The sequence below is a fragment of the Scophthalmus maximus genome, chromosome 7 (assembly GCF_022379125.1).
Source record: "Scophthalmus maximus strain ysfricsl-2021 chromosome 7, ASM2237912v1, whole genome shotgun sequence".
NCBI lineage: Eukaryota > Metazoa > Chordata > Actinopteri > Pleuronectiformes > Scophthalmidae > Scophthalmus > Scophthalmus maximus.
Genome location: NC_061521.1, coordinates 21,445,007 through 21,470,103, shown reverse-complemented (window position 1 = coordinate 21,470,103; position 25,097 = coordinate 21,445,007). Strand labels below are relative to the sequence as shown.

General features: G+C 40.9%; 4 protein-coding genes and 1 long non-coding RNA gene across 17 annotated transcripts in view; 2 read left to right on the top strand and 3 right to left on the bottom strand.

The window, feature by feature from the left end:
* The window catches only part of bicd1a (bicaudal D homolog 1a), a 30,200-nt gene extending 28,187 nt beyond the window's left edge, over positions 1-2,013 (bottom strand). For 2 of the 5 annotated variants that reach the window (XM_035643478.2, XM_035643483.2), the window contains exon 1: positions 580-1,465. In XM_035643478.2, the coding sequence (XP_035499371.2) occupies positions 580-795 (216 nt within the window). In that variant the 5' untranslated portion in view covers positions 796-1,465. Of the gene's footprint in view, positions 1-579; positions 1,466-1,934 lie in introns of those variants that run through there. The other 3 variants (XM_035643481.2, XM_035643482.2, XM_035643484.2) reach the window with 2 other exon arrangements.
* A 1,680-nt stretch (positions 2,014-3,693) lies between these two features.
* LOC118314946 (intestine-specific homeobox-like) lies at positions 3,694-6,329 on the bottom strand. The gene is made up of 5 exons (XM_035641756.2): positions 5,775-6,329; positions 5,629-5,682; positions 5,389-5,537; positions 4,768-4,881; positions 3,694-4,524 (listed from the first exon to the last, which is right to left on the bottom strand). Exons 1-5 carry the CDS (start codon positions 5,971-5,973, stop codon positions 4,363-4,365), a joined length of 678 nt encoding a protein of 225 aa, XP_035497649.1. The 5' UTR covers positions 5,974-6,329; the 3' UTR covers positions 3,694-4,362.
* Positions 4,367-17,243, top strand: slc23a4 (solute carrier family 23 member 4). Of its 8 annotated transcripts, none has more exons than XM_035641751.2 (14): positions 4,406-4,481; positions 6,310-6,356; positions 9,834-9,916; positions 10,810-10,950; positions 11,279-11,436; positions 12,740-12,899; positions 13,822-14,003; positions 14,455-14,575; positions 14,676-14,832; positions 14,953-15,206; positions 15,341-15,505; positions 15,611-15,719; positions 15,830-15,925; positions 16,473-17,243. In XM_035641751.2, the coding sequence occupies exons 3-14, from the start codon at positions 9,869-9,871 to the stop codon at positions 16,742-16,744; spliced, it is 1,863 nt and encodes a 620-aa protein (XP_035497644.1). In that variant the 5' UTR covers positions 4,406-4,481; positions 6,310-6,356; positions 9,834-9,868; the 3' UTR covers positions 16,745-17,243. The 8 variants fall into 8 exon arrangements, with proteins under 8 accessions (XP_035497645.1, XP_035497646.1, XP_035497644.1 ...); XM_047333240.1 differs by having other exon boundaries at positions 4,423-4,561; positions 16,476-17,243; XM_035641748.1 differs by having other exon boundaries at positions 4,423-4,561.
* On the bottom strand, positions 17,154-21,768 carry LOC118314947 (protein FAM180A). The gene is made up of 4 exons (XM_035641757.2): positions 20,638-21,768; positions 19,532-19,664; positions 17,678-17,766; positions 17,154-17,585 (listed from the first exon to the last, which is right to left on the bottom strand). The coding sequence occupies exons 2-4, from the start codon at positions 19,608-19,610 to the stop codon at positions 17,256-17,258; spliced, it is 498 nt and encodes a 165-aa protein (XP_035497650.1). The 5' UTR covers positions 19,611-19,664; positions 20,638-21,768; the 3' UTR covers positions 17,154-17,255.
* Positions 18,195-19,969, top strand: LOC118314948. 2 transcript variants are annotated; one of them, XR_004794771.2, is made up of 3 exons: positions 18,195-18,335; positions 18,469-18,549; positions 19,573-19,969. It is a non-coding gene; the product is annotated as an uncharacterized LOC118314948 (long non-coding RNA). The 2 variants fall into 2 exon arrangements; XR_004794770.2 differs by having other exon boundaries at positions 18,452-18,549.
* Positions 21,769-25,097: the final 3,329 nt, after the last annotated feature.

Here is a 25,097-nt window from a genome sequence, read left to right as displayed (position 1 = left end):
TCCCAAACAGAGATGGATGAAATAAATGACTGTTGCCGCACACACACACACAGTGGGAGGGAGTCTTGAATCAATGGAGCAGGCTACACTGGTGCAGGGTGTTACTCTGTACCTGCAGATTCCTGCATGGCCTCCCAAAACGGATAGAGTAATATCATCCAGTGCTGCTGTCTATAGAGCCTCTGCACAGAAACAGAATCTATGATGCATTTTGTATACGATATGCAACGTTTTCCATTACAGAAATCTATATGTATCTTTACACAGCTCCCGTTTGGAGGATTTTGTCAATTGAACCTCATTTAAATGTACTTTTTTTGATGTTGTTGTTGGGGACCCCTGGAGACAACACAACGACCCCTGCTGGTGTCCTGCTCTGGTTGGCCCACAGGTCCACAGGTCCACAGATCACCCGCTGACAGTGTAATAACACAACAACCACAACAACAACAATCTGACATCGATCATCGGAGGACGAGACCCTGCTGGGCTGCGTCAAAACGCAACAGAGCCGCGCGCCATGCCGCGCCGTGCCGCGCCGCGCGCCATGCCGCGCCGCGCCGCGCGCAGCCCTCCTACCTCCTGCAGTTGCTCCAACTCCTTCCTCAGAGTGTCCTGCTCGGTCTCCAGCTCGGCGTACTTGTGTTTCAGCGCCTGGTTCTCCTCCAGCACGACCAGACCGCACTCCGCGGCGCGGATCTTCTCCCGGTTCGCCTCGGCCAGCTCCTGAGTGAGCCGCTCCACCGCGGCGCAGTACTGATCCACCGATTCCCCGCATCCCAAACCGGCGGCCATCGCCCCTCTCTCCTCTCTCTCTCTCTCTCTCTCTCTCTCCCTCTGCCACTGTCTGTCCCCCTGTCGGTTCTCCCCCTTTTCGCCTCCCAACCGCTGGACACAGCCACAGAGGCGGGCGGAGGCTGAGGGATACTGAAACACCCCCTCCCTCCTCTCCCCTCAGATCCAGACAGGCAATGGAAATGGAAAACGATAAAAAAAAAAAATGTTTTTACATTCGCCTCGACCGCTTTGTCAATAGCTTCTCTTGAGACAAGAAGCACTTAAATGACTGTTGGATGAAAATTGGGTCAGTGTTCAGCAGAATATACAGAGCATCATTTCTGCTTATTCATGGGAGCAAGGGCGCCACCTATCGGCTACTTTGAGGATTATAGTCAAATCTATCTATCTATCTAACTATCTATCTATCTATCTATCTATCTATCTATCTATCATATTACTATTACAGATTTCCAGAAGAGATATGAAAGAAAGGAAAAAAAGTATGGCTTTTGTACAGTTCAGAAATAGGCATTTAATCACAGCAGTCAGTTTTTGGTTCCTGCTTTAAGAACTATTTGAAGGACTGCTTGGCTTTTGTTTGATGCTTTGATTTGCCTTCCTGTGTCTCTATTTGTTTGTTTTTGTTTGTTTCATCTTGAATTGATCGTTTCCTGTTTTATTCTGAAGTCCACTTCCGGTTCCCCTGGTGTGTTTTGGTGTCTTTACTTTGCCTGTGTCTCCCGCCCCTGTGATTGGCTGCCCCTGTTCTTCCTAATGTGTCTCACCTGTGTTCTGTTCGGTACATATATTTAAAATGATGTGCACTAAACATGAAAGAGAACTAAGGAGAAGAAAAAAAACTTATAGCCACGACAAAAGTGTAATGATAAAATATTAACTGGCATTATCCAGATTTTTCATCCTCAACAAATTCTACTCTTTTACAACTGAATTTATATTTAATACTCTCAAAACAGAATCATATTATCCAGGCGGCACAAGTGGACTTTGCGGCCTTAGTTGTTCACACGTTTGTGAGCTCTTGTGTAGGATTTAGGCGGATCTGCCTAAATGAATTATATGATATATTCACAATTATAGTTCCATAGTGTAAAAATCACCTCTTACGAAGAATAATTGTGTTTTTTCCGTACCTTAGAGAGAGTCGTTTATATGTTTACTGGGTCCATGTTGTCTTCCATGTTGCGCCACAATGTTCCTACAGGAGCCCAGGATGGACAAACCAAACTAGAGAGGGCCTTTTCCCTTTTAACATTACCTGAAGTCCACCACTAGATGTCATACGTTTCACCTTTACAGCATTTTTAGAACAGTTTTTTTTTAATTTTTTACAGTACAAACACCCTGATCATAGCATACATCATAAACGTAGACTTCATGGCTCAACAGTTGCATTGGATTATAAGATATTCTATAAGAAACCAAATACAAACATTTCATTCATCTCAGTGTATACCCACTTTCAAAATTCACGACTGACCACTAGAAATGCAGACATTATACAAACAAATTTGGGATGTTATTTATTCTATACAGGCCCTTTAATAATTTCCATGAATTTCCATGTGTCTTTGATACCAGACCCCTTTGCAAAATACGACGAGACAAGCAGCACCGACTGCTCCCTTCAATAACCGTTCGTGGACTGATCTGTGGATCGTTTTGAACGTTTTGGTACCATCTGCACATCCACATTCGGAGCCATGAAATATTTACACGAGCTTCATTTCATACCAATTCTTTCTCCCGAATAATTTCAACACACTCAAAAGCATTTTTACCGTAATGATCTAAGGAAAAAGGCAAGTTTTGGTTTGTGATATTTTCAGGTTGGAAAAAGCACAAAACACTTTGTATTATAAGAGATAAATAATTAGGAACTCTAAAATTCTAGATAGTTCCATAACTGAGATAAATAGCGTGTGTCCGTCTTCAATAAATTGCCATAGATATCAATTTGTAATCACCCACTTTGTAAAAAAACGAATGGTTACACAAGCGCATGGTCAAGGCTTTGTGTAGTGCCTGCCCTCTTTAAACTCGGCCCTGCAAGTCAGGAGGGCAGTTTATCTCGCGGCATGTGCCATAAAGGGGAAGACATGTACGGGGTGAAAAGTTTAACAGCACCTCATCAGGGGCTTGTTAAATGTAATCAGTTATACCACTGTCAGTTTAGTTGTGGCGTTGATAGCACAGGCGATGCTGCGTTATCTTTATTATAATTGGTAATTATTTGAAGTATTGCCCATGTGACACTTCTGAGAAAGAGAAGGGGGATGTTGAGCCGATTATGTGACTTCATGGAAGAGTGTCGGTCTCGTATGAAGAATGAGTAATAATCTGTCTTCCATTAAGGGGAAATGGAAGACAGATTATTACTGGGAAAGTTGTGAGGTACATTTTCCATATTCTTATCTGTAATATTGATTCAACAAACAAATAAGGATGAATTAGGACTCTTTTTAAAAATTTTACTTTTTGACTCAAATAAAATTATTTACATACTGTATCTCTGCATCCCCAATATACAGCAATACCAGTTGGGTTTTATTTTATTCTATGAGGCTGTTTGACAAGTTCTAGAACTTTCCCAGCTGACCTGCAAATAACCCCCTGGATACAAGACAAAATTAAGATAAGAGCAGGTTTTCAGAGAGTCAAACAGATGAAAACTTTATGGCAGTGCTGTATCTTATCTCTGACCACGAACTTTACTATCATGAAAAAAAAATGCTCCCCTGTACAATAACACAGCACAAACAACTCTCTACCAAGAAGCCTGCTGCAGTACAACCTTACAAATCTGTACCAATATATCAGTGTGGACTCATCAAGAGGTCAAACCCGACTGAATGCTTAATATCGACAACAAAATTGACAACTGAAGTCAAATTCATTCATTCAGCCTTTATTTATACTCGAGAGATCAATGAGGGGCAGCCGGTGACTCTCTCGATAGTCTGTTCATAGTGGAAATATTAAGGTAACTATAATCCATATCTCTGGCTCTTGAAAATAGCATGAATTTGTTTTGTCAGTGTTAAGTACAAGAGCCTCTTGCAGAATGTTAAAGGAATGATGTAAGTTTTCAATTGCCAGATGAACAGAACCAGCAACATAATACAGCACAGTGTCATCCGCGTACAGATGGGCATGACAATTTACAAACGATGAGACAATATTTTTCATGTAAATAGTGAAAAGGACTGGACCCAAAATTGAGCCCTGTGAAACGCCCTTTGTTACTGATAGTAGTTTAACAGATTGCTGTCTCTCTGATAGGTCGTTCCTGAACCAGTTACATGCGTTAATATCAAACCCAATATTATGTAGCCTCTGTAAGGGCAGGCAATGATCTACAGTGTCAAATGCTTTTGAAAGATCAATAAAAAAGCGCCGCTTTCATCAAATCATCAAATCAACAGTTGATCGCCAGGAACAGATCACAGCCCGCGCTCGCTTTGTGCATCATCGGAAAAGTCGCCGTTGATCTTTGTGACACGTGTAATCAAAGAAACAAGCGTAGAGAGTCATCAATGTTATAAGAATACTGAAGCGGTGCTATCTTTCTGACCCCAGCAGATCGGAATAGAGAGTCCTGTAATCTGGGGAATGCGCGTTGGTCAGCATGGCCGGCGATGATGCCGTCCTGACGAGCAGCCTGGAGGGAAGAGGTTTGGGTAAACAGCACGGCAGCCAGCACGCCGCCTGCAACAGGGGTTTCTGTGAGAACGGAGCGAGAGTACACACCAATAAATGAGTAAATCTTTGAAAAGCAACAATGCAATCATCAAAGTACTCAGAGTAATCACTTTAGATTAGATTGCAGCTTTAAATCTGTTTTTTTTTTGGTGCATTTTTCTGTGCCCAGTCGAGGGATTTCAGAGAGATTTTTAGCAACTGTTCAACCTGTTAATTTTAATAATGTATGGACGATAACAGTATGATCAATATTGTTTTTGCTACCTCATAATAACGCAGCTCACGACTGGCCGACTGTACGTGCTGTCTGGATATCAGCTCCAGGTCGTTCAGAGTTTTGGCCTTCCGCCATTTGGCTCGGCGGTTCTGGAACCAAATCTGAAGCAGAAACGACACGCGATGACAATGGATTTAATGAGAATAATATATTATATACAGTGTCACCATTTCATTCATTATTGTTGGTTATTTAAAATAATTTGAAATTGGCGCTAAAGCCCAAGATTGACCTTAAAACTATCAAACGTGTGACATTTAAAATCACTGGGAAATCATTGACACATTTTTTTTTAACAGATTTACACCTTTGTGTCTGTCACTATCACTCTATTGATTGAGAGCATTCACTCGATCATTACCAACCCTTTAACGTTTGGAAAAGTCAGTGAAATATAATCAGTACAATAAAACGACGATTGTGGGTTTCACACAGAGAGGGATTTGTTGCGGTTGTGGATGTTTTAATTTCATCTCTCCTGTTGTATCCCTCACATTACGACTCCTTCGCATATCAAGAAAACACTGGCAAACCCATAATTCATAAAACCGACAAATACTCAAACCACCATTAAACCACGACAAACGACGAGCTGCGCGTCTGTCTACCTGTATCCGTCCCTCGGTGAGGTGCAGTTGCGAGGCCAGCTGCTCCCTGGTGTTGACGTCGGGGTAGTGAGTCTGCTCCAGCACCTTCTCCAGCTCCGTCACCTGGAGCGGCGTGAACGTGACCCGCGTTTGCCTCTTCTTCCTCTGACCTGCGACCGAACGATTGTCACCGTCACCGCCTCCTCCATCGTCATCATCAGCATCGTTTCACACATGTGTCTTAAAAATATATACACTCACTCATGGTGCAGGTGGCCTCCGGAGGCTCCTCCACTAGTCTCATCTGTGGAGTTTCTATATAGATAGAGATAAATAAAAGATAGCAATATAGTTTTTTGTGATAAAAACCCACCCTCAAATTCAAAGGGTAAAGAAAACAAACATACCTGCACACGAGTGCTGATCAGATTCTCTGGTGTTCTCCTTGATGACAGACCAGCTGCGATGCACTCGCTTCTCCTTTCTCACAGACGCGGGCCTCCGCAGTATCGCTTCGATGGAGTGGGACAATTTCTTACATGGCTGAGGTTCCCTTTGTTGGTCCGCGCAGGAGTCTTTCCCCTCCGCATCTCCCCTGTTCCACATTTTCCAGTGATTTATCACTGTTGTGATCAGACGCGCCCAGAACTTTTATTCAGAAGTTTAAAGTTAAAATGCACGAGTCTGCGTCTTATGAACTCAACTCTGGTCCTCTGGACTTCTTGTCCTCTCCGGCCTCTGTGTTGCACTCTACTCTCTCTGCAAGATGAGGACGGCAAGGTTGTCTTCCCCCTTTACCTGCCAACCTGTGCTTGACCTGCATCACATGGGCGTCAGGGAGGGAGGAGCCGAGCGAGAGGCAGAATGCAGAGCCATTCTTCTAGGAACACCTAGTAATCAGCATCCATACGTGTCAACGTTTTTTTCTTCTTCTTCTTCCAGTGTCCCTAAAGAACTGTACATTTAAGGCGTGTTCACTGTAGATATGTGTAAGTATACCCTTGATATTATTATCAATTTTGATCCTAATATCACGCGAACACACACAGTTCAGTAGAATTTAAAGTTTTGCATTAAAAGGGCCAGTTGTAAACAAAGTCTGTTGTTCCGTAGCTTGATTAACGCCCTAGACGACGTTGAACACTGAAAACTATTAGAATCACTGCTTGTCTTTCTTATCACCCGGTTTATTGGAGGTTCTTATCTTTACCACCTCGGCCTCAGTTTGCCCCCCTCACACTTTAGTTCACCTTTCAGAGACTCTCTGAGAACTCGATCTGTCAGTGACTCCTTGTGTGGGAGATCATCTGTTATTTCTCACTGTGTCTCCATCTAGTGGTTTGGACTCCTCAGTGCATTCACTTCTGAGACTGTAACACGATGTCTTCCTGTTTATTACAACACACATCAGGTCTGTTAACATCCCTTTGTCACAGCAGTCATTCTACAACCTCATGGCAGGAATGAATGTTAGAATGAAGAATGAAGAATGTTACTGATGATGACACTGCAGCTTTAATGTTTGTTCAGAGGCAATGATGCATTGTTTTAAAATCTGGATATGAAAATCTAAACCGGTGTACTTAAACATAAATGTGCAGTGACCAGGAAGCAAAAGTAATTTGTTTGACAAACATCGCAACAGTTCTCCACCGCAACACAAACGTGAATCCTGCAGGTGGTGCTGTTTTCTACCTCCGTCATTATACTGATGATTCACAAAATGTGACCTGATTTAATCACTTGTGGTCTGTTGGTAATCAGACAGGGGGGGACGAGAAATACTTAGTGTAAATCATAAGGAATCTCGCAGCTAATTAATGACAAACCTGCATGTTACGCTTTACGGTAAATGATAACATCCTTACTTAAATGAATTAGTGCATTTAACTTTTTCTTACCCTGTGTTTTCTGCATTTTTGTCCTACAGACACATTTCATTCAATGATACTTATTTGATTGTATTGAGTTTCTGAGCTGAACTTTCCACTGCTTTCCAATTATTATTAACTTCAACAAGGTTAGGTAGTGAGAAACCAGATCAGAAGAAATCTTTTACAGGAGCCAAACATCTTGACTCAGGCAGTTTTCATAAATGATATTACAGTCTCCTATGTGTTGCCTCTGATCAGGACTTCCCAGAATGCCACAGTAGGGATAATGATTCATGAGGGATAATTGTTCATAATTTCGGGTGAAAACATTTTTTTCTTCATTTTGCTTTGTTTTTCAGTGATACAATATTATTTTAATTATGTTCCTTATCTAGTTAAACCGAACCATATGAAATCTGAACTTTTGATAAGACCATGTTTTTTATAATTCTTCTTTCAAGTTTTTTTGGCTCATAAGAGTCACATGTCTTCTGGATAACTCATTACAAGCAGAACATTGCTGTTAACAGACATGATAATCATTTTTTGGCATATTTCAAAAAATGAAATGTTTCATAAATTCTAAATGCAGATAGGGATACAACTAAACAATTTGGCTTAAAGTGTGAGAACACTTTTTACACAAACAAAGTGTGGCACCTACAAATAGATCCTGGATGTTTTCTTTCCACTACAGTCTAAAAGAATGTAATCAAAACGGCCCAAAATCGACCAGTGCATGACAAAAAAAACCAGAAATCTATGATTTTGCCTGTCGTCTCTTGCCGTACAGCACACAGTCACATGCACATAAAAGACCTCATTATTTCAAAGTGCTGCTTCTCTTCTTGCTTTGGATGTTTCACGTGAGCTCAGTTTCCTAACTGTTCAATTTGGTGGGGGTTTCTTTTCAAGCTTCTGTTCGGTTCCGTAATGAGAACAGTCCACAAGATGTCAAGACAAAAGCTCTGTAACATATGAAGATGCTCTTGGACCCTGTTCAAGTTGAACCAATATCCAAACATTAAAGGTCACAGATAATAATCAGTAATTGTTTTATTAGTCAGTTGTGTGTTGTTTGTTTGGTTGGTTAATTGGTGAGTGGTTGGTTATTTGGTTGGTTGGTTAATTGTTTTGTTGGTTGTTTTGTTGATTGGTGATTGGTTGGTTGGTTATTTAGCCCAGGCTGAAATATCTCAGTAACTATTAAATAGGTTACCATAAAAGTTTTTATAGGCTTTTATGGTCCCCACTTGACAAACACCTCTGACTTTGGTGATCCCCTGACTTTACCTCAAGCACCACCACGAGATCCCAAAATGTCCCAAGAACTATTATGTGGACTACCATGTAAAGATTATTGAAGTTGATTGAGGTAATAGAATTTGACTGCCATTTTAGAGCTACAGTGTGTAATATTTAGAAGAACTTATTCACAGAAAATGAATATATTGTCCATAACTAACAACAAACAACAAAGAACCTTTTTTTTTGTCAACTTTGATTGTGTTAAATATAGTAACATGAGGTGGATCCGACATCTGTGTGAGTCTCCATGTTAAGTAAGTCGTGTTGAATACGGTTGTTGCACAAAATGGTCCAGAATACGTCGCATTCAAGTTGATTTTTCAGTGCTGCCGGAAACCAGAAATGGAATCAGCGGTGCGCCACCATAGTGTCCCCTGTCGGTTTCTCAGTTGGTTGCTGTTTGCGATGTTTAATGTTGATGTGATTGTGCCTGAGAATAATGTTAAAGGGACTTGGATCTTGGAATAATGAATGGATGAGGAAACACACCCAGATTCGGATGCAACACTGTGTGAGTCTGAATTCCTCTGCTACAACATGAATACTATTGGGACTTCTTAATTGAGTAGATGTGGGCTGTTATTACACTTTTACTAAGGACTGATAATCTAATATCATTTTAAGGAAAGCAGAGCTGTCCGGTAAATCAGCAAACGAGGTGAGCGTTCACTGAACGTTATCCCAACATCAATAAGGGCTTTGTGCCATGTGACGGTTTGGCAACGTGAACGTCATGAAAGTGTTTCCACACAAAACAAATATTTGGTGTTAAAATTAGAATGAAGCGGTACGCTGAAGACTTGATTTTGAGTGTTGAGTAACTCGCGATTGACTTGACTTGGTTGAAACAACAGGTCAGAGCAAACACTAACCCACAGCCTTGAAAGGTCTGCTTCCTGGGCAACAGAAACCTTTAGCTCGCTCTCAGTTACTTTTGTCATTTTTAAATGCATTTTAATGTCACTAGCTATGAGATTAAAAGATGTGTGCTTGAGAGAGAGAACGAGAGAGAGAGAGAAAAAAGGATGTGAATACCTCCTCCCAGCTAGACCGTGGTTGGTCAGCTGCTGTTACTGTTGTAATTTGGTTCACGAGCTGCTGGTGGGATTCAATTAACAAGAACCGCAGTCTCATGTCTGAACGTTGCTCCTTCCGCCCATGCTGCCCACCCCAAAGTACTCCTGCCTCCCAGCTCTCTCCTTTCTCTGACAGACTCTCTCTCTCATGTGGATTCCTTTCTGACTTGTTGTTGCCACTTCTCTGGTTTGTTTTTTCCGGACTCAGAACGTTGCCATCGGAGCCTATAGGCAGACGCCGACATGGCTCCAGAAAAGGACAGTAACAGTCTTGACGACTTTGCATTTTCAGTGAGTATAACTTCTATTGAATTATCTACAATAACCAAAAAAAATTCATGCATAATACTTTCATTGGAAGCTATTCACAGTATTTAAAATGAATATGAAGAAAAATAAAACAACAGCAACAAAACATTGTGGGTTTTTTTATTTTGCAAAATTAATGATCACATTCCAGTTTGATAATCACATGAAAATACAGGGATTTACTTTGAAATGGTGTGAAGGTGAACACACGCTGATTTGTATGTAAATGTGTAACTTGGTGATTTTTCTCTCCTCTCATCACTGAACTGGATGCATTTTCACTTTGTCCTTATATAACGCATTACAGAATAGAAGTCATTATCAGTTAATAATTGACACCGCATAGAATATCAAGCAAAGTGTCGTCATGGATACCTGTACGTGTTTACATTCCAGCTCCTCTCCGTGTTTAAAATCCCACTGTTTGGTCAGAGAAACAGAAGCAGGAAATGTTTTTATTGTTGTGGTTCCAGAGCAAATCTCAAGTTAATCCTATACAACTTCTTCTCATCAACAAAGGTTTCAGGAAACAATTATTGCTTTGTACCTGAAGAAAAACATTGAATCCCTCTACTGAAAATCAGTTTGTCTTACTGTGGCTTTCTGCTTTCAAACCACCCTTAAATATCTTGAATGTGTTGAGAGAAAATCAATGTCTTGTGTGAATCATCCATTTTTTTCATGGCTGCTTGATAATCCTGAGCTAACATGCACTCAACCACATTTCCTTAGCTGTTGTGGTAAACAAATGTTTGAACTCCGTTGCAGTTTTCTGTTTGGATCACAAATGTCCAGAATTACCCTATGCAAAGCAGACATCTGATCTGTGGCATGCCAGCAAATCATCTGTACGTTTTCTGTCTGATTGTTTGAAGCTTAAAGGACGCTTCTGCGATCTGCCCGACTCAAAAAATGGAGAAGATCTGGACTCCTCCCTGGATGGAAAAGGCAACAAGCTAGTGTATTGTGTCACGGATGTACCTCCTTGGTACCTGTGCATCATTCTAGGCATCCAGGTATGTCAGCAAGTCATTTCCTGATTAGGAGCCCACGGTACACTGTCTCTGATGTTATATAGGAATGCAAACACGACTGCAGAGTCACATGAGAGCTTCTGAGAGTCTTGTTTTTTCTTTTATGTGCTGTATTCCCTAGTGTGAAATTTGCTTCAGATGCAGTTGAGATGACAAAGCCAGTGAGACTTTGTTTTTATGTGTTAGCAGCTCTGATTCCTCTGATATGCTTTACACATACAGAACAGTTATTCTTCTTCTGCCATATGTACATTAACCATAACATAAATGTATCTCTGAATACATTTCCTCTGGGTCTTTGCTCTCCCAGCACTGTTTGACTGCATTCGGAGGCATCATCGCCATCCCGTTAATCGTATCTCAGGGGTTGTGTCTGCAACATGACGGCCTCACACAGAGCCACCTCATCAGTACCATCTTCTTTGTCTCCGGTGTTTGCACACTGCTGCAAGTTACCTTCGGCATCAGGTGAGAAATGAGTTAATGAGTTGAATGTTGGATTATGAGGTGATAAAAGTTTGCATTTGTTGTAATCAGGGATTTTTCTCTGTCTAAGGTCAACTCACATTAATTCCCTGGCTAAGCCTTCATCATGCTGTGTCGGTTTGGGCTTTCACACCGAATTCCAGCTGTGCAGCAGGGTGCATTGAAGGGGAATTAACTATAGTGCTCCATTTGATAAAACAGGAAAAACAGAATACTTCCTCCTTAACCTCTTTCGATCAATGAGGCCTGCTTACACTTTAACAACGAACGATAACATGTTCTTGTGTGTTAATGGCACAGCTTCTATCAGAGAGGGAAAATATCTGAAGGCTGAACTTATAGGTGCTTTTAATGGTCATTGGCTCTGGTATTTTGAGCCTTGATACAGGCTTCAATCAATGACTGTATACAAAGATGGATGACATAACAGCTCTGAAAAGGTGGTGCCCCCTGGTGGCTGGCTGCATTATAGGTGATAAACCCACTCTCCCTTGATATTAACAGATAAAACTAAATAAAGTACACGGCAGATTCATTTTTCCCAAAGATAGATGGTGTGAACTTATCATTATACTGTAATAATCATTTCTACCCTTCATGAACTTGTTCCTGTACCTTGATGTCAAGATATCAGGAACAAGGTATCAAGTACAATTAGATAATGAAATATGATATGATATGATCTAATTGCACCAGTGAAAGTCTTTAGTGTAATGCCCAAATACAGACTCTTCACGAATCATACACATATATCTGTAAATATAGACACTGGATAATTGATCTAATAGCTGATTTTGTTTTGGAGTAACTACAAAACTAAACCGTGTTTTGGAGGTGTTTACTTGTACTAAGCAAGTGCACACTCTTGGCTGACTATTGGTGTCACAGCGGGATTAGGGAAAGAATTTCCATCTTATTATGTTTGGAATTTAGTTCTTGCTAAATCCACATTCCCCTGGAAAGGCACCACCGATGCTTTCTTGTCTCTCTCCAAATATCTGGAGGTTAACTCTAAGGAAAACAATTGAAGTGTTTAATGGCACTGTTCCGGGGGAACTAAAAGAAAACAACACTAATTATTTGAGTCCTAACATTACACACTCCCTTAAAAGATTTTTCACTGCTAAGTGTCTTTACTATTTACATTGAGTTTCCCATGTTTTCCACAAAAATGCTTGTTTTTCTGACTGTGCTGCCTGGACACTTCAATTTGCCTCTGCTGCAGATTTATACGATTTGCTGACAACGTAGTGAACTAATGAATCATTACCATCTTTATTTCCAGGCTGCCCATCCTCCAAGGTGGCACATTCACATTGTTGGCCCCTTCCATGGCAATGCTGTCCATGCCAGAGTGGGAATGTCCGGCTTGGACACAAAATGCAAGCCTGGTCAACACCACATCCGAAGAATTCATCGATGTGTGGCAGAGTCGAATGAGAGCAGTATGTAAACCCCCGTCACGTTTAGTTCGGTGACCTCAAATTGCTGTAAAAAATTGACTGCAGCAAAGGAGTAAGTCATATGACAGGGCAGAACATTAACTCTGCATCAGGATGAAACCAGAGAGGATGAGTGGGTCAGCTGCCTGCTGAGTACCATGACAATGATTAAGGTCTGGTCAGCCTGCTGATGCTGCATGTGCGGTTGGTTCACTCCTGTAGTTTAGATCAGGGGGCTTCTGATAGAGGTTCCTTCCTGTTAAAAGGGTGACTGTGTTGTGACATGATTTTACGATTTTAAAGGACTGTACCCACAATCAAATAATCAAATGATGAGTGTATCAACTTAGAATTTGTATCAGTGCTGGATCCTGTGCTGAGACAAATGCTCATTGTTCAGACCTTTCAGCTGAAAAAAAAAGGGTGGACATTGTTCGATTGTTGTGTAATGCTATCGTTTTGTAAGCTTACTTCATGCTAGCTTGAAACCTTGCTTCTGGGTGCTTAAATATTAGCCAAGCAAAACTACTGCTCTTGTATCAAAGTTGGACCCATGAATTCAAATGTCTTTGTAACTGTTAAAAAACAATCTAAACTTGCAAGAAAATGGATATTGAAAATGGAGTGGTGGAAGTAGGTCACAGGTAATCGTAATAGTAATAGACTTAGAAAAATCAAAGACAAATATAAGTAAACCTGAGCAAAAACAATTTGGTTCTACACAAATACATGTCTTCCTCAGCAGATCTACAAAGACAGTATCATTGACGGGAACTACAATAGATAAAGGGAAATGTAGTCTTTATTTTGAAGGAAGCTTATACAAACCTATCTTTACCATTAACATGGTGGACATATGCAAGGTATAATTTGCTTACACATTTTTGACTAATATTTTGTCATCTTTTCTTGTGTCTGTCTCCAGCTCCAGGGTTCCATTATGGTGGGCTCGCTGTTCCAGGTGTTTGTAGGTTTCTCGGGTCTCATTGGCCTCTTCATGCGCTTCATCGGGCCTCTCACTATCGCTCCCACCATCTCTCTCATCGGACTGTCATTGTTTGACTCAGCCGGCGCGAGTGCTGGCAACCACTGGGGCATCTCTGCCATGTGGGTAGAAATTCTTAGATTTCTTAGAGACTGGAATTGTTGTGCTAAAAAAAGTACATAAAGTGGTAGTCTGTTTCATGTCTGCCATAATAATCGCAATTTATCATACTTAAGACTTGATTTTCTGATTATGTTATTTCCCCTGGGGATCAATAAAATATTTCTGAGAAACAAAATGAGAAAAGAAGGAAAAGCAAAGGAGGTCATGCCAGTTCAATGCATTTTTCCACAACATAAACATGTTTTATGAGTTATGTTAAATCTGCCGCCTCCCCTCCCTAGAGTACAGTCAAGTTTAATATACAAGAAGATATCCGAATAAACTTTAAATCTGTGCAAAATTTTTAATCACCTGGCAGTGCAGGGAAGCTTGTTAAAAGATCCTGCCAAAGAAAATGTGAAGTTGCCTGACTGCAGCTTAAACTACACTCCCCCTCTCTCTCTCCCACAGGACCACAGCACTGATCATCCTGTTCTCACAGTACCTCCGTCACATACCTGTGCCTTTCCCCAAATACAGCAAGGATAAGAAACTGCACACCTCGCGCGTCTACATCTTTCAGATTCTCCCTGTGCGTATCAAACAAATTGTATTCAAGATTTATTGCACAAATTATGCACTTACACTGTTGACCTATTGACAAAGAAAGTGTTTGTTTTTTGTATCCACAGGTTTTACTTGGAATAACCCTATCTTGGCTCATCTGTTTTATTTTGACAACATACAATGTATTACCTGCTGACCCGGACCAGTATGGTTATCTGGCTCGCACTGATCTAAAGGGAGATATTATGAACCAAGCTCCCTGGTTCAGTTTCCCATACCCAGGTAAGGGGTTGCGAGACAATCAACTGGACTGACCTTTCAGTTGGGAAACAAAATAGAAGAACAATTACAAACATACTCTGTGTGATTTTCTGTTCCCTTGTGTTTGAATTCAAACTTCAGGTCAGTGGGGGATGCCGACTGTGAGCCTGGCTGGAGTGGTTGGCATACTCGCTGGTGTTATTTCCTCCATGATAGAGTCCGTAGGGGACTACCATGCTTGTGCTAGGCTATCTGGGGCTCCACCTCCACCTAGACATGCCATCAACAGGGGTATTGGTATTGAAGGGATTGGCTGTCTGCTGGCTGGAGCCTGGGGTACAGGCAATGGTACCACCTCATACAGCGAGAATGTCGGAGCTCTTGGTATTACAAAGGTAATATACGTAGGCCAGATGATAATGAAACTAGTTACGCCAAGTTGAGTATTTATTGCTTATGTACTAATCTCTGATTAAAACTGCCTATTAAAGTAGACTTTTTAAAGAAATAGGGCCTCTTCATTTTGCAGGTTGGCAGTCGTATGGTGATAATAGCAAGTGGAGTGCTGATGATTGTCATGGGCGTGTTTGGCAAAGTGGGGGCCATATTCACCACTATACCTTCACCTGTGATAGGAGGGATGTTCATGGTTATGTTTGGTGTCATCTCTGCAGCAGGGGTTTCTAATCTGCAGGTAGACACAACAAAATCTATCGCAGAATTGTTTGATTTTGTACCACTGAGACATAATATTGCATGAATATTTACTTGTTTTCTTTTTCTTTTTCACCTCATCCAGTATGCAAATATGAATTCGTCTCGAAACATCTTCATTTTTGGCTTCTCCATCTTCTCTGGACTGGTCATTCCTAACTGGATATTTAAGAACCCCAAAGCTATCGCTACAGGTGCATGGATAAAGTTTAACTATATAATCGGTATTTGTCTGAAACAACACTAATACTAATACTTGATTGTTTTGGTAGAGGTTTAAATATTTGTGTTGGATTGTTTTTAGGTGTGGTTGAACTAGACCAGGTGCTGCAAGTACTTCTGACAACCAGCATGTTTGTAGGGGGCTTCCTTGGCTTCATCCTGGACAACACCATTCCAGGTACATTCTTCTATTCTTATGAAAATATTATTGTATTTCTTTAATTTGTATTTTTCATGTAAAATCAAATCGGTAATCTCCTTATATCCTCTATTAAATCTGATCATAAGCCTGAATAACCAAAAGCCTGTGGTGGAGCTTAAGTGGAAAACATAATTTATGTTTACTATCTTGGTTTTTTAATCTTCATGTAAAAAAGTATTTAGTAACTAAGTGAACCTAAAAGTACAGTATTTACCTCTGACTTGTACAAGTGAAAAAGAATAAATAAGCAGAAAATGGAAATAAAGTTAAGTTCAAGTACCACAAAATCGTGATTTCTAATCAATGGCTTATTAGTCTAAAATTCAAGATGACAAGTTAAAGTGGACGATAATTCTACTGGGTGGTCAACGTTTGTTACAAAACAGACTCAAAATTATTCTGTTTTCAAGAAAAGGACATTAGATGTAGTTGGAGTCAGAGAATATCTTGAATCCAAGTCAGTGTGATTTCATTCCTGTTAGTGACATGTACTTGTACGGTTAAACACATTTGACACGTCCAGCAGGATCGAAGCATGAACGAGGCATTCTTGCCTGGAACCAGGCTCATGAGGACGACTTCAGCAACACACCGGAGGGCGGAGAAGTCTACAACCTACCCTTTGGCATCAGCTCCTACTTGTCGTCTTTTTCCTGGCTCCGGTACATACCGTTCTGCCCTCCCCATACGCCCGGCTCTCTGGACGGATCTGGAGCAGACACTAAGTCCCTGGAGCCGAAGTTGCGTTTGGGAAACCCAGAGCCTGCACAGATCATTGTTGGAGTTGCTCTGTGAGTTGTGTGCTCACTCCAGCTTGCCATTTTGGGGTGATTTTCCCCAAAAAATACTATCAGAGGCAGCTCAGTTTGGACCTGGTGTTCCTATTGTTTCAGACACTGTTCTGTAAGGTGATGGAAAAATATTTCACTTGACCTTTCTGGATTGTAATTTGCAGATCTTGCATTAGAATGATGTAATCATTCTAATAATAATAATAACAATTGTATAATTCGTTTTCTGTAGTCTTATCAGTCAGTCTTGTGATCACACCAGGGTGCTAGTGAACAAACACTGAAAAGACATGTGATTCAGCATCTGATGTATAGTTTCATGTATGTATGTATCCTTGCCCTTAACCTATTTGTAGTGAAACTTTCTGACAGGACTTTCAAGCTCCTTTTTCGCCATAACCAGGACGACCCACTGATCTCAACAGATATTTATTTTCCAAAAAAAGGACCCCCCCCAACACACGCTTATTAACCTATTAAACTTCAACTTGGAGCCATTATGATCCTGTGTCCGTTCAGTCTGTCCCCATCAGATCCTGCTTGATTGATTTGTACAAGCTAACAAAAGACTCAGCCCAAACATCTCGTTGTTGTTCAGTTGTGGTGTTGAACATCTGCTGGGTGACGTATACCAAGGTCAGCAGAGTGCGCTCAAAATCCTCCTGATGCAAATGACCAACGTGATTGGAAAGGCCAGAAGTGAGCCTATAAATGTCTGTTAGCTTCCTGGGAATGATCTCCTCGCAGATGACCTCCAGGTGTCGTGTCTTGCGGAGAGAAGCCAGCTCAGCGTCCTTCACTGAAAACTCTCCACCGGCCTCAAAGTGTATGCCAGTCAGTAGGATCTATTTGGCAAAACGAAAAGAGGAAATTGTTATCAGTCTTGAGGCTTTGCTGGTTTTAAAAATACCTGAAATGTCTGTATTTATAGATGTACCTCAAATAATAGATGAACGTCATCGAAGGAATCATAGAAGGTGGGGTTCACCACCCCTATTTTTGTTCTGCTGGCAGCTGGGAACAGGCCTAGTAGATGCAGAGTAAGATAATCAGAGGTGCCAGAAAAGCAAATTCAAACAGAAACATATCCATTCAGGTTAGTCCCATGTTTTTGTCTTGTGATTTTACTGTGGCGGACCCAAAAGACCTCATGAAGTTGGTTTGCCTGTGTCAAGCGAAGAGCAAACTCAAAACTGATTAGATACAATGAAAAGCAGGTTTCACTGGTTTGCGCTGACAGTCTGGCACATGTGACACCCAGGTTCACCAGCAACACGTACTGCAGTTGGTCCATGATATACATGCCGTGCTTGAGATCTTTGACCGCCCAGACGACTTCTTTCAGCAGACAATAAGACATGACCCCAAACTTCAAAGACAGCAGAGGAATCAAAGGGGGAGTAGCACATGGGCTTTAGTGCAGGCTCCAGATCATTTCAACGTGCAGTGAGACTCCCTTTCACTGCATTCCTTGAAATCACAATTTAGACCATTTTGTGACAGTCACAACAGAACTTGAGCAGTCAAAGAAAAGCTCAGAGGCAAAATCATTCCACTAATTTCAGCATGACGAAGTCTGAGTAGTAATCTGAAAAGTAAGTTCCTGAAATACTATGTTGTCACATTACTTAAAAAGGTGAAGGCAGACAGACAGAAATCCAGGCCAGAAATAGATTTAAAGCACTGATTTCATTTCATCAATTTCACCCAGTATCTCCAACATTTTAGTTGTGAGGAGCTGCAGGAACATGGAACATTTACTGAAACCGATGGCCCATGATCTGCTGATGCATGAGGTATTTCCGGAAGGTAAATACTAATGAGGATTAGGCGCTTTTCTCTGCTTAGCTCACATGGTCCTTTTAAATCTGTGCGGGCCAACTTCACATGCTTAGCAGCTCTTGCTTGCAGCGAGAGGCAATTGTTTCGGACAACTTGGACGTACCTGACAATCACATCAGTAAACTACAGAATACAGAATATGTTTACCAAGTGAACTTTGAAACAAAGGCATAACAGGAGCTAAATATGTGATGTACTGTGATGATTACAGCTTTTGTGTTTCATACACACTTGAAACTGTAGAAACATGTGCGGACATCTAATCCAACAGAAGTAGATTAAAGTCAAAATGAGATACGCCGTTAGTTGAAAGATGTTAAAAATCAATAAATAGAGATTATGTTCTGTTACTTTTTATTTTATTTTACCGTGTTCTGTTAAAGTTTTATAGTGTTATTGTTCTCCTTGTTTTGTTTCGTGAGGTGGCACTCCTTCAGAATGCTTCTGACTAGTAGCCATAAAAAAAACACATAATGAGGTATTGGCAAAGATATGATACTCTGTTTTCAGGCTTTGAATAGAAGTTAAAAGATGATGACCTTTCATCCTCTGGTTTAATATTACAGTGCAGCAAACCAAGGGTCACTCACTGTTCAACTGAGATTAATTTAATAATTGTTCCATGAATTATTTATTGAAAGATTTGAAATAGAATGAATAATTGACACAATTCACGTGTAGCTCTCTCACTCACACACACACACACACACACACACACACACACACACACACACACACACACACACACACACACACACACACACACACACACACACACACACACACACACACACACACACACACACACACACACACACACACACACACACACACACACACACACACACACACAAACTCATTGGTAAAGTTCCATAATATATTTTTGGCTTAGAACAAATTACAATCAAATCAACGACATACAGAAAATGGACTCAGTAATCTGTCTTACCTTTAGTCCGACATTGTGTGACCCCCGTTCTGATGCTGCAGTAGAGAAGACCAACGATGACCATTCGCAGAGGAAGCATGGTGGCCAGTTTCTCGAAGCAGTGGCTGGACAGACGACTGCTCAAGTTCCCTGTCTGGTGTGTTTCTGCCCATTAGGATCCAAGGTTCCCTTTTCTTTTCTTTTTTGCATTTCTCTATCCCTCTCTTTACTGAGCATATCTGCTGCATCACATTAACATTGCAGCTTACTCCCTCTCCATCATCTGCGTTCTCTGTCTCCATCTGTCTTCACGACCGTGTTCTCTCTCTCTCTCTCTCTGTCTGTCTCCCCCTCCCATCCACGTCTGATCTCTCCTGCTCGCTGCCTCTCAGACAAACAGCTGAAAACGTTAAAATGCTTTCAGCTGGTTGTCATCAGTCGCAGTCGTCTGCTCTTACCTTTCACTGGCTTTCGAGTTGAAGACACCATGTGGTCCATATCTTAATAATAGCATCACCCCCCCCCCCCCAATTTGTCTTCTCTTTTCTGACTTGAGAAATTACTTAAAGTGGACAACTTTTTCACTTTAACTTGTTATTATGGGGTTAAAACTGATTGTACTGTGTATAACCTGCAGGTTGAAAATATTCATATACAAGTCATTTTGTGGTGACAATTGAAGTTTATTCATAGAGAGTGTCTTGCGAGGCAGTGCTGGACTGGTGATCTGGCATACCGGGGCGATACAATCAAACTTAATAATAAAATAAACAACTTTTGACCAACCACCAGACACCATAAAACAGGGGCAGCGGCCCCATTGGCTTATTTTTTTTATACCGACACTGGGATGGTTCAATCACATCTTTTACTGAGTCAAAGATCTCGTAACTACAAGAAGTAACGAAAAGTAACTAAAGTAACGGAAAGTAACTAAAAGTAACAAGAGTAACCGGGGGACTGTATTGTGGTGGGCCGCCTGGTCCAAAAAAACCAGGGCCGATGTTTGGTCCGAGTCCAGCCCTGATTGGCGCTGGCTGATACACACACAAGCTATCTAACAGGTATGTTGGTTACACACTTCAACAAAATTAACCGCTTTCACCCAAAAGAAAGCAGATAATTACCTTTCAGCCGTCTTCTCCTCCACGAGTTGACGCCAGTAGTATCCAACCTCTTTTTGTCCGTAGCCGTCTCAGATGCTGTTTTTCTGTTGCGACCGGAAGCTGTACACTGGACACTTTCTCTGCCCTTCTGCAACTCTTTTCTTCTTTAGTCCAGTGTAGCAACTCGTCTGCTAACTGTAGCCCTGTAGCTCTAGCTGTGCAGCTGTGCAGCTGAAGCCGTAGCAGTGTAGCTTTAGCTCTTGAGCTGTGTAGCTGTAGCCGTGTAGCTTTAGCTCTGGAGCTGTGTAGCTTTAGCTGTAGCTCTGTAGCCTCTGCTCCGTTTGTTTGTCTGTACAAGACTGGTCACGCACCTCAATGTGTGGCGCAACGAGCGGAGCGCGCACAAGCAGGAAAAAAAAGCGGTTCATCCAATCATTTTCTTGGACCGAACTTTCTGATTGGACGAGGCTTTTACAGTCGTGCTAATGGCCACATATGACTTCTTTCCCCGTTTCAATGTCAGATCATTTACTTTATTAATCTCTATCGATATGTCACGAGCGTTTCAAGGTACATGACGGAAAGAGCTTCTCATCAAAATCGCCTACCCTCTCTTTAACCACCTGAGTGGTAATTAGCATATGAACGGACTTTCGCCTGCTGCTAGCTAACGCAGCTGCGCGTAGTAGCTTCGTGAGGACTGTAGGCTGCTGCTAGCTTACCTAGCTTGATTCGTGGCCTCACCTGGAGCTGCTGACCCGCAAACGAGGGACAACAACCAGTTAGCAATCTGAGCTACCGACCCGGGAATCCGAGTTGCTCATGGCAACGCTGGATATAACATCCAAACTCCGTGGAGACGCCCACCTGCTGCTTCCCTGCTCATGGACAGAACGTGTTGGACTGGTCGTCTTTCCAGGAGAACAACATATCACTTAAAAAAGGTACTGCCTTGTATTAATATTACTTTATTTTTAATTTTTTTTTGCACTAATGTGAGTGAAGTGACCACTAAGTTTTTCAATTATTTTATTTCGTCACATTATTTTGCTGGCTTATGATAGTGGGAGTAATGGTGTGTGTCTGCTCACTAATTCAACTTGAGTGGTCACATTTTCACGGCCGTTTTTTGCTTTTGACGGTAGCCAGGCTGCTTGGCATTGAGCTAGCAATGATGCTAACACCGCTGCTAGGACACGGAAGAGGAGAGTGGTCTGGCCGCAGACAGCTGGAGCTGCGGAGCTCCACGCTAGACCGGAAACACGTGACCTCCATACAATAAGGAAGTAGCTGGGCGATCTTCGTTTTAAGTCTATAAAACAACTCTAATGAGTGTTATTAAACCCCTTTTCAATATCTTAGACAAACTAACGTAATTGAGGAGATATGAGAGATTTTTTGTTTTGTTTTTATTATTATTTTTATATAGTCCTATAACCTTTAGTCAAAAGTTTAAAATCCCCTGCTGATTTCAAGGACCGTATCCAGTCATATTCCTTTCACATTTGAGTGGTTATGACCAGCAGTTTAGTTTAGCAAATCAGCAAACCACGCACAGCACACAGTACTGATTCTTTATCCTCAGCCCGTCTGTCGCTGTCATTTATTCCAGTCAGCCGCTGGCTGCAGCTTGTCATGTGGAACAACACTGTTGTTGTTGTTGTTGCTGACATTTAAAATAATCTTTTTTTTTTTTTTTAAATCTCTAATTTGTCTTGGCTTCTTTTCGAGGGCTGACGAACTAAAAGTTACAGATCAATGCTTTACTGTCCCTGTGGGAGCCGTGTTTATGTACCTATAAGGTCAAAGTTTGTTGCGTTTGTATACAACAGCACGGCCCCTTGGCGGGTTGATGTGAACATAAAACCCAGCGAAGCAATGTTTCTAATTACACAATTCACGCACCCTGAGCGCTGGACAGAAAACATGAGCACAAAGAAAGACTTTGTTCGCCACTTGGCACCATAACACCTTCTCCACAAGCCCGAGGAACAGCCCACAGAAGTGCAACCATATAAAAAATGGTACACTTTAACACTATTTTAACAATGATTTATTTCATTTGGCTGTACACACTGATGCCAAAATTTGAGTACAGCACACGAGTAGAGGGATTTGTGTATTTTTACCTTGCAGTATTGCAACTCTTACATCAGTCAACTATATAAATTCTTCTTCTTCCACTGACGGAGAATGGGGGAACGAGTTGCTCCGTCACAAACAGGAGTAAATAATGGTGTTAATCACAGTGCATTCCAGTAACTATGAGCACACTGGCTCACATTCAGTGCCCAGTGCACTGACACGGAACAGTGCCCCTTCATCCGTGGTATTAGTTACACCTGCGTGTTTCCTGCTGCATCAAGTCAAAATGGTAAAAATGAGAACAAGCTTTGTGGCTACAAAATCACCCAAAAAAAGTGTAACCACAAATACTCAGTTTGAGACATCAGTGACAAAACAAGATATGCATAATACAGTCTGAGGGAGTTATTATATCCAGATCTTGATACTGCAGATGTGATATTACGTGATCATTATTATTAAACACATTGTTTTGTCCAGACACTCCACAGAGAAGCACAATGCTGGTGTCAGTTTAAATGTGGGTTTTTTTCATATTAAAGGGGCAATCCACCAATCTTGCACTGATCGTGAGGTGTCTGTGAGAAAAGCTGTATAATGTCTAAAAAGGGTTGGAAAAAAATAATAAACCTGATGATGTCATGGTGGTTATCTCAGTTTTAGCTTGATGTCTGAAATTTATAACAGAAAACCCTGTTTTATAAAGTGTGAAGGAAGAAGGATATTCAGGTGCTTTATGGGAAATGTAGGATTCAGGTTTTTTTTTGCCATTTTAAGGAGTTAAGGTTTGGTTATCTGAACCTGAATATTTGATTTAAAAAACGATTTCAATTCCTAAAATCTGTAACAATGTTTGTAATGGCTTTACTCTTCCACTAGATGGAAGCATTTATCTACACTTACTTTTATTGACTGTGGGCAACCTCATCGCAATGTTTAGTTGGAGTATTCTTTTTTACTCTTTAATCAAATATTTAATATAATATATAATATAATAACTAATCTGGGAAGTGTGTAAGTAATGAAAAATAAATAAATAAATGTTTGTATTGTATTGTATGAATTTCATATTCAAGACCAGCATTTTTTTCTCTGTTAGATGCTAGAAACTGGGCAGTTGCCACTTCACAGCCCGGTTACGGCAGACGTCCCAGCATGCTCACAGACCATCTGTCGTCACTGTGCAGTCGTACTTGTATGCTGCATGCTGTCGTCGGGCCAAACCCAGTTTATGATCCATTGAGCCTCCCCTCTTTATTTTAATGTGATATTAACTCAATATTTCTGACCTGTGGGACCTCTAGCTGGCGCTGTAACACGTCATAGTCAGACTTGTCATTCGCATTGTCCATCTGTTGTTCATAGACACAGAGCTGAAGAGCATAGGAGCATAAGAGCATGACTATAATTTGTTTCATGGGGAAGTTTGAAAATTCCCCACAGACAACCATCCGAACGTGACTTTGTGGGACCGTCTGCATCCAAAATCGCAACCAAAAATAAAAGTGTGGGAACAGAACAGACTTTGGATCCGGGGACGGAACACAATTACGTTCTTTGACAAATGACCTGTGTTTATACATTTTTAGGTTTAAGTCGCAACGAGTATTCCAGCCCTATCAGGACCAGCAAACAGCAACAGTATTGTTTCAGAGTGATGAGAATAAATCTAAAGAGCTCAAGTGGTATTCTTTCTCTCCTGGGTTTCAGGCAGACACAAAGGCCCTCTGAGCTACAACACAAAAAGGAAAAAAATGGTTAAACTTTTCTTTTTGTGGGAATAAATTGCAGATGGTATAAATCTGTGGTGTATTTATACACAAAGTAATTCCTTTTTCCTTTTTTCAATGCTTTGGACGTGTAGGACAGACACGTCTATATGAAAATCAAACACTTAAAATGCATTTACTCCATTTAAAATTGAATTTGCTACTGTATATTTTCGGTTCATGTGCCGTTCAGGAGCACATTACTGCAAATTTCAATTAGAAAATAAAATGCAAATTCCAATTTACATTTAGTTTCATTTTGCTGTGACTTATTGAAGATAAATGAATTTAGCTTACTTTAGGAGTTTTTGTTTTCAATTTTTTCAGGAGTAATGCATTTAAAAAACTGAAAATGTGAAAAAGAAATTATATTCTGTGTCATACACACAAAGCAAAAGTTCAATTTGGTTGAATGATTTGAACTTAATACTGTCATTCTTAAACTTTCCTTCTTCCAAGAGTTTACACAAAAACAACTGAAGAAAAATCATTTTCAAATAGTTTTGAGTTATTGCCTTTAGTTTGACTTGCTAAACCAAAGATTTCAATCACGAACGCTCAGACGCCTGCAGACAGAAGAGGCAGACAGCTTCACATTCTGGGCCCTTCCTGCCCGAATCTTCCTCT